The sequence below is a fragment of the Metopolophium dirhodum genome, chromosome 7 (genome assembly GCF_019925205.1).
Source record: "Metopolophium dirhodum isolate CAU chromosome 7, ASM1992520v1, whole genome shotgun sequence".
In the NCBI taxonomy this organism is placed as follows: Eukaryota; Metazoa; Arthropoda; class Insecta; order Hemiptera; family Aphididae; genus Metopolophium; species Metopolophium dirhodum.
In genome coordinates this window covers 27,380,325-27,389,614 of record NC_083566.1, presented here as the reverse complement: position 1 = coordinate 27,389,614, position 9,290 = coordinate 27,380,325, and the positions used below count along the sequence as shown (strand labels likewise).

General features: G+C 30.5%; 3 protein-coding genes across 3 annotated transcripts in view; 2 read left to right on the top strand and 1 right to left on the bottom strand.

Moving 5' to 3' along the window:
- LOC132949456 (uncharacterized) overlaps positions 1-3,031 on the top strand; it is a 3,170-nt gene extending 139 nt beyond the window's left edge. The window contains exons 1-2 of the mRNA XM_061020354.1: positions 1-166; positions 1,629-3,031. The exon at positions 1-166 is cut by the window's left edge and continues 139 nt beyond it. Of these exons, the coding sequence (XP_060876337.1) occupies positions 1-166; positions 1,629-2,553 (1,091 nt within the window). The 3' untranslated portion in view covers positions 2,554-3,031. The remainder of the gene's footprint in view (positions 167-1,628) is intronic.
- Positions 1-9,290, top strand: part of LOC132949218 (disco-interacting protein 2) — a 157,372-nt gene that overhangs the window by 54,065 nt on the left and 94,017 nt on the right. The window lies entirely within an intron of this gene.
- LOC132949457 (uncharacterized) lies at positions 160-3,820 on the bottom strand. The gene is made up of 4 exons (XM_061020355.1): positions 3,286-3,820; positions 3,018-3,186; positions 1,438-1,591; positions 160-1,227 (listed from the first exon to the last, which is right to left on the bottom strand). The coding sequence occupies exons 2-4, from the start codon at positions 3,172-3,174 to the stop codon at positions 576-578; spliced, it is 963 nt and encodes a 320-aa protein (XP_060876338.1). The 5' UTR covers positions 3,175-3,186; positions 3,286-3,820; the 3' UTR covers positions 160-575.

Genomic DNA, 9,290 nt, shown 5'->3' with positions numbered 1-9,290 from the left:
AAAGGCGCCTAATTGACAATGAAACTAGATTCAGGGCATATTTTAGAGTGTCATTTGAATTATTTAATTATATACTAAATGCTATTAAAGAAGATATAAGAAGGCGTCCAAGTAATCGGATTAAGAAACCAATATCACCAGAAGAGAAACTTAGCGTCACTCTAAGGTAAGTAAAATTATTGTACTATAGGTATATTTATCAAAATAAGAAAGGGACAATAAATATTTGGGTAATTTTCCATTTCAATTATATTATTCTGATATTGATAGAATGATTCATTTAAAAAATACATACATATTATTTATTTAGAACTTGGAATATATCTAACCTAAGTCCTAACCACTGAGCGTTAATAGTAATTAAAATAAAGCAACAAAAAATAATAAATATTTAAATTTACACCAATGTTATATGGAGATTTCATTTTAATAAAATAAAATAATATATATACTAACTTCGTACCAATCTGGTAATTTTCAAACTATAAAATATCAAAAAATAATTTTTTTTCAAAATAAAATAAAATAAAACTGTGCATGAAAAATGTTAAACTTGCTTAATAAAAATAAAAAAATTAATATTCTTCGAGATATTTTAAATAAGAAAAATTGGACTTCGCAGATGGAGTAGGATTTGAAATGTCCGAAACACTTGACATCGTAGTGGAACACGAAGATTCATCGGCAAGTATTGTAGGAACTTGCAGATTCGATGAAAATGTTGATGTTGATGTCATTGTTTCTACAGGTGGTGTACTCGTGGTAGCCTTTGTTTTTAATAAGCGTAATTCCATTTCGGAAACAATGTTAAATATCCTCATTTTGGCTTCCACAACTGATTCTGGAGGAAACATTGAAACCGTTGACGCCATACTTTTAAAAAAAGTTTGAATTGGATCAATAGATTCTTGTTGTTTCATTTCTCTTAACGCTGCCAATCGCTCCTCTCGTCCTTTTTTAATTTCATCTAATATTTTATCTTGAGCTCTTCGTGTTGTTTTTTTTTCGCACGGTTTTGTAAATGAATCTATCAAACTATGGTTTATTTCTGTATTTGGTAGTTTGTCATCAATGGGCATATCTAATAATGGTTCAGAACTTTTAAGTAACAGTTCCTTCTCTGGCTCGATTTCTTCAGTTTGGTCAAAACTATCATTTACGGCCATTTCTGAGTAGTTTGTGTTGTCATTGCAGGCTTTTTTTTCTACTGAAATGTTCGATGTAGTTCTGAAAATAATTACACATAAAAAATACACATAAATATAAAATGTATTGATTTTACAACTGCGTTTTTTAATTGTTTTCTATTTTCAAAAAAAAATGTACAAGTAACCTTAGTAGTTAAAAATTCATAACATTTTTATAATCCTTATCTAAGGTTTAAAAATTCAATACAATATAATACATAATAATATACGACATATAATAATTGTTTACCTTCTTTCGTTTTCGATGTTATCTAAAAAACTTAATGAATCGTCATTGTACTTCGATTTTGTTGTAGCTGCTGAACCGGTACCTAATCTTCGTTTCTTTAAATTTTTTTTATATGAATCTCTTATTGTGCGCCATCTTGTCTTACAATCATTTACTGAAAATAATTTTAGTGTATTATTTATATTTTACAGATTTTTAGCAACCGGTGAAAGTTATAGATCCCTTGCTTTTCAATTCCGAATATCTCACAGTTGGATAAGTACTATTATAAGGGAAGTATTAGTTGCTATTTGTCATCGTTTAAAAAATATAGCAATACCTGAACCAACGCAATGTAGTTTGTCGAAAGTAGCCAACGATTTCTATGAAATGTGGAATTTTCCAAATTGCTGCGGCGCCATAGACGGGAAGCACATACGGATCGTTTGCCCTGATAACTCTGGATCGCTGTTTTTTAATTACAAGTCATTTTTTTCAATTGTGTTATTGGCTTTAGTCGACGCGAATAACAAATTTCTGGTGGTAGACATAGGATCGTATGGTAAAGAAGGCGATGCAGGAATTTTCCCTAAATCTAATTTGGGCAAATCAATATCAACCGGAGAATTCAAATTTCCAGAACCAAAATGTTTACCAAACACTGATGTAGTCTTGCCACATGTATTTGTCGGTGACGAAGCATTTAAATTGACGGAGACAATGATGAGGCCTTATCCCCGAAACCAATCAAAACTAGATCCAAAAAAAGCCATTTTTAATTACCGCCTAAGTCGAGCTCGAAGAACCACAGAAAATACGTTTGGCATAATGTGTCAATACTTTCGTGTATTTTTCACGCCAATTAATATTCTGCCTGACACAGTCGACAATTTAATAATGGCCGCATGTATTATCCATAACATGTTACGAGAAGAACGAATGGTGTGTCCTATGGATTCGACAGACAGAGATCCCATAACAGACGTTCAAACGAACACGAACATGATACAATTTGGTGCAGTTGGAGGAAACGCAACTCATGAAGCTTTTCGAGTTAGGGAAACTTTTAAAGATTATTTTAACAGTAGGTCAGGATCAGTGAGTTGGCAGCAAAAACACGTGACTCGTACTAATTAAGATAGTGTTGTTATATATTATATTGACTGTTTACAAAAATTATTAGTAGTCCAAATATGATTTTACTATTAACTATTTTCATATTATATTCAGTGTAATATTATTTATAATGTAAAATTAAGTTTATTATTATCAACTAACATATTATTTTAAGTTATAAAACCAAACATTATATGTATATAAGTTTATTTTCGGTCACTATAAATTATCACATATAGATATAATTAAACTAAAACATTCTGTATTATTAGAAATGTAAGTAAATTATTTAATTTTAGATAAGATTTTATTCAGTCACATATTGATATTCTATAAATATCAAATTTTCTTGACTGTTGTCTCGTATTCGTTATTCAAGAACAAACAATTTGAATCACAAATCATAATATTTTCTTATATCATATTACTATCTTACTATATTTTTAACTTATAATTTATATTAATTTTCTAATGACATTACATACCGTTTTTTCCAATAGACTGTGAAATTTCTTTCCAAACATTATCTTTAATGCAATTATCCTTATAATTTTTGTCACTCAATTTATAAATTACAGGATAATTACGAACAACTTCTATGAGTTTTTCGTCATCCATAACATTAAATGCCCTCGACTCCATAGTTCACCAAAACTAATTTAAAAAAAAACATTGAAAATTGTAATAATTTACAAAAAAAAAATTATTTGTTATTTATATAGCAGCTTATATTTGAAAATTATTCTTACTTACTTCTACCTGCCGTTTGATTTGACTTGATATTGATAAAATCAAATAAAACATATAATACAATAATATTATATTAAATAATAATTAAATAATATATTAAAATAAATGAAATCCCGCAATGCGTTTCACGCAGAAGTTGACTTCGTGGCGACAGCTGCGTGACTGGAGTGCGTGATCGACAATCGCGCGCGCGAATATTCACGCGCGTGAATTATTAATAAACACTTACATAGTTTTTCGTGGTTTCAACTTTTGCGCGATCACGCATCACGCATCGCGCACCGCGCAATCACGCACGCGTGATTGTAGGAAACCAAGGCTTAAACTCGGGAACCATACAAGTATGATCGTTTAAAAACCGCATCGAAGACGATAATTTTAAACGAAAAAAAAACGTATTAAAGTAATAACGACGGTAGTAATTACTATTTAACCGTATTACGAGCAGACAAAAATCGATACGACAAAAATATTTTCAAGACCCGAATTACGTGCATTAAAAAGATATTTGTGTATATATTATATTATTTGTAACATGGAAATTATATTATCTTATCTGATATAGACATGATTTTTTTAATGTTGGCGGATCAATGCCGGATAAAAATCTATGCAATTACAGTTCATTTCAGGTGCAAATATCCAAGAAACTATAATATAAGCGTTCAGAGACGCTAATTTTTGATATTCGATATTTGTTGGAGCTTTTACAGTATATTACGTGTAGGTCAATATGAAACCAACTATACAATATAGTACCTATTTTTAAATACATTTGACATTTGTATAGAAAACTGAGTTATCAAACATTCTTCCAAGTTCCAAGGCCTTTATAATAGTTAAAGGCAGAGTAAGGATACGCTACAGACTCCCACGTCCTCCCACGTACACTCCCTTGTGTACGCCCGCGAAGTCATTGCGGTCATCGCTGGCGTGCGTTTATCTGCAGCGGTTCGGTTACAGCGACCTCGGTGGATGTTTATCCGAATTCGCATCACTCTCATCACATATCGCGATTATTATATTATATATTATAATAATAATATTATTACAATGGTACACGCGGCCGTTGTGATGGATCGGTAGGTACCCACGTCATAATCTCGCAACCTAAATAATAACGCGAAACGCCGAACATCCCGCGGGACGTTGCCAATTATTCATAGTAAACATGACACGATGTACTGTTACCCTTAAACCGCCAAAAATATGTTTTAGGTAAAACAAAAAAATATATTCTCGGTGGAGGTGGGGGGAGGGGTACATACGTATCCGTATTATTATTGTTAATATTATTATTACGAATTCTCCGTGGATCGGTCGGCTCGAGCTTTGTGTACGGATATAAATTATATGATTATTATTACTATTATTATTATTGTTATTATTATTGTTATTATTATTATTATTATATTGTAGGCGACAATAAGAGCGGGTCATCGATATTATAATAAAATTGTTATTATCGCGGAGTCGGTGGTGGGCGCGCACCAAAGCCGTCGACGATCGTTATATTTATTTTACGGTCGCGTTGTGTAACCGTTTGTTTTTTTTATAATATTGTTGTCGGCGTGTGCTAGACGCGATTCGTGTTTGCCCGGTTGAAATAATCACCTCACGTCATCCCGCGCGTGGGATACGGTTGCCTTTATATTACATACGGTCGATCCGATTTTTACTGTTGTTAATAATTTTAACGTCTGACAGGGTATACTATACATATATATAATAAAGGTACGTATATAAGGTGTAAAGGCGGCAATTGCGCAGCGTAACAACGGGCGGGGGCGATCGCATTGTCGAGCTTATATTAATATAAGTATTTATACTTAGATACATAATATGTACAAGTCCCGACACTCATCGGACTTACAATAGTATGAGCCCGAGTCTATATAAGCAGATAACCATTTCGATGTCGATATATTATTATATACAGAACGAGGATAACATATACGCGTAGCGTAGGTATAATAAATGAGGTGTATAATATTATAAACTGTCGTGTTCGGAAAAACCGTCCAGACATCTCTTGACCGATGCAGTTTTTTCTCGGGGGAGGACGACTAGCACAATTCTGCGCCAGTACAAAACTACGCCTTGACAATAGACTTCGCGTAAAACCAATGTTGTATATTATTATTATTTACCCATAGCTCCTGTCCGGGCGCCGAGAAAACTGTTTGGCGCCGCCTGAGGGCTGTTTGTTGGGGGGAGGTATTTTTTAAAATTAATTTTTCCGTTCTTTTAATCGCGCGAAACGGTGACTGAACTGATTTCTAGCTACGAGACTCGTCGATAATTATTGTGCACCACATATTATGTGCGGCCCGGGGGTGGATGGTTCAAAGAACCCGCAGCATTGTTTGTCTCACGGGACGACCCGAATATTATTCTGATGGAAGAAGAAGGCACGCTTCTTCACAATGGGGCGGGACGACATAGTGTTCGATCTGTGTTTTTTCATCTTCTCTCTCTCTCTCGTTTTCTTTCTTCTTCTTCTTTCTATTTCGTATAATATATAATATCCTCTTATATATATATATATATAATATACGTTGATTAGAGATGCAAGTGTACGCGTATATATAATAATAATATGTACACGTATATGTATGTACACGTTCCTTGACCTCTGGAGACACCATTGTCGTCTGGGACGGCGGTTAATCTGGATGGAATCTCCGTGTTACGAACAACAAGCTCGGTAGGGGTGCCCAACAGACATGCAAACGGCCTCTGTGTGCTCATAGATATTGTAGTAATATTTTTGAAAAAAAAAAAATTTTACACTAGTGTTCTATCTGACTTTAATGCGAACAGAGTAACATAGTATATAATATATACTGATTTCTATTTAGAAATAATTTTGTTTGTGTATTATAAATTATAAATATACAGTAATTACGTTAACGTACATTATATGGGCTTATTATATGAGTGTACATCATATTTCCATAGTATGTGCATATATTGAGTTTGTCCATATGCCATATGATAAACATATTATTTATAATGCCGATCAAATATTTAGCATATGGATTTTGATTGAATATGCCTATTAGTTTGTTTTGACTCTTTCTGCAATTATATTATGTCTATTATCATACCACATTTTATATTTCGATGAATGTTTAATTAATCCAATTACTGTTTTTTCAATATAACGCGTATTACACAAGCGATTACTATAACCAATCATCGAGGTTGACTTATATACGTATACGGATGTATTACAAATGCTCAATATACTTTCAACTCTCTTTAGGTAGATAAAAAATAATACAAACGGCAGATAGTACACGAATAATATTTAAATTATCAAATTATAATATATCTCTCACTTATAATGAGATGTTAACTTATTATATCGTTTCAAATATACCGGAGATAGAGGATTGATCAGTGAATTGTTTTTTTTTATCTAAATTAAAAAAATTATGACCTAACCTTATTTAAATATATTAAAGTCAGTTAAAGTCGTATGTCCCCGAGTGTTCACGTGCGTGCGCTCATATGTGTAGTGACTGTGCTGCTGTAATTAGATATAATTTTACTTTTTGACATCTATAGCAAAGTCTTGAATGACTCAAACATTCTTTTAAGTTTCTCTTCATTTTAAGTCCCGGAGGTCATGCCTTGCTCTATAAAGAACATTAGTTTTATATCAAATTGAACATATTTAGTCATATTGGAACGTTACCGGTAATTATGTATATTGTTTCATATTATACTCATTACTTATGAGTTATGATGTTAAGTGGAAAATAAAAATCATGCTATAATAGAGGGCCACGCATCAGTTTACTATATCCGTATGTGGTGTTAATAAGTAGTCGACTTAAAATTGGCCCAAAGGGTATTCTATATAATATATTGTTAATAATGTTACATTATAGTATAATTATAATCGCTACATTTTTTTTTAATATAGGTACAACTAAGGGTACTTAAATATAATACTATGTTAGGTTTGTTACATTTCCTGAAAAAAGTATAGGTATTACCGAATATCGATTGTTATATAATATCGTTTTTAAAATGAAAAACAATTTTAAATTAAAACTTTTCTAAACAATTTATATTTAAGGTCGTATAACTTTTTGTTATCATATTGCTCTGTTGTATTGGTATCTATAAAATTAAACATTTATTAGTCATAAACGTATATTCTCTTATTACTTGTTTGTTATTAGGTTTGTATAATAAAGTTTTTAAAGTGGTTTTATTTGATCGATAATTTCAAAGTTCAAAACTTTAAATAAGTTAAAAATTATTCAAAACGGTTTCTATACTTTTATCATCACAAATATCTGTGAAACTTTTATTTTTTAATCATAAAGGTTTGTGATTGTGCTATAAGCTATTAAAATTATTATTATCTAATCCGTATATAAATTAGTATGAATAATGTGTTTAATTATTTCAGAAGAATACGTTTTAGTGACTATATTATTAACCATTAGCTTAATTTAATGAGGTAGAAGAAATTAACCTTGATAGAAATTTACAACTGATTTAATTTTAGTATGATATTATAGATACTATAGTGAGTTATTTGTTTGGAAATATTTATTCATACAAATTTACACATCATTTTTAATTATAAAGAATTTTAAATATTCATAGAATTATTCTAGTATAAATTTAGCTAAAATGTTTGTATAAATTACTGTGCATATATTATCTAGTACCTATACCTATACTTAAATAGCGTGAGTTACTTTAAACGCTGATATTTCAAAAACGATTTTTTTTTTTGCCTAGTATAGTATATTTTTTATAGACATTTTAAACGGAAGTCTTTACACATTTTATTTTTTTTATATCTTAACTATTTCCTTGGAATTTTTGAATGTTTTTCGTTTTTTTTTATTATAGTTTAATATTGTTTTATTCGGTTTAGTATATTATATAGTTATTATAAATAAAAATCTGTTATATATTATACATGAACAAGACGTACAGAGATTGATATGTCTGATAATTTTCTGAAAAGCTAAAAATCATTTTTAAAAAATATAAAAAATGATGTGAATATAAATTATAAGTTTGAAATTTGAGAAACAAATCGTAAAAAAAATTCTAACATTCACTAATAGTAGGTACCTAATATATGTAGAAAAAATGTCTATTTATCATGTATGTATGTATATATAAAATATTCAGTGTTCCTCAAACGTTTGATAATAAATTCTTTTTTATCAAGACGAACGGATGAAGATAACGATTAAAGTTTAAATCCGCATGTATACGTTATAATATATAGGATGGTATAATATTAAACAATATGATATACGATGTCAAAAAATGTGTCTATTATACTTATTAGTTTAATCTGCAGGTTAACTGTACATATAGTGCCTATGCATAATTTACATAATATATAATCTATGAATATTTCACGAATTATCCCAGAAAGGTATTTCATTTTTTTTTCTTCTCTTGGTAAATTGTATAAAGACGACGATTTTCTTAATCTATGTAGATATTACGGAACACCACGCGGATGGTGCGTATAACTTAAAAGGAACTTTATTTAAACAGACAGTTTAAGCCACGCTGCAGCAGTATATATAGGTATATACCGCCTCGGTGTGCGCTGTACCTAAATAATAATATAATAATAAGTAATCATATTATGTACACTATACTATATATTATTATATACCACATAATAACTACGCGTCATCATATAGTATAATATTATGTATATTATTATTCATACATTGTGTGTACATAAATCGATTAAATAACGGTTGTATATACACTGCAGCAGCAGCAGGCATTAAGTATAAGGCATTTCATTAGTAAAGGCGAACAAAAAAAATACACACGCATACAATAAATAATATTATATAATATTATACGTCTCGGATTAGGGTTCGAAGTAGGTAGGTATATACTGAATTAATATAATATTATGCTCTCGTGCAGGTATCTTATACAGCAGCAGCTATATAGAGTGTCTTTAAAATCCAAATACTGCTGCATGTTTATGGGGTTCA

Coding starts and splice junctions, on each gene's coding strand:
- LOC132949457 (XM_061020355.1), bottom strand. CDS start 3,174: ATGGAGTCGAGGGCATTTAATGTTATGGATGACGAAAAACTCATAGAA. Junction 1,592..3,017: donor ACAGTCTATTGGAAAAAACG/GTATGTAATGTC, acceptor AATTATTTTCAG/TAAATGATTGTAAGACAAGA. Junction 1,228..1,437: donor AACATCGAAAACGAAAGAAG/GTAAACAATTAT, acceptor AATTATTTTCAG/AACTACATCGAACATTTCAG.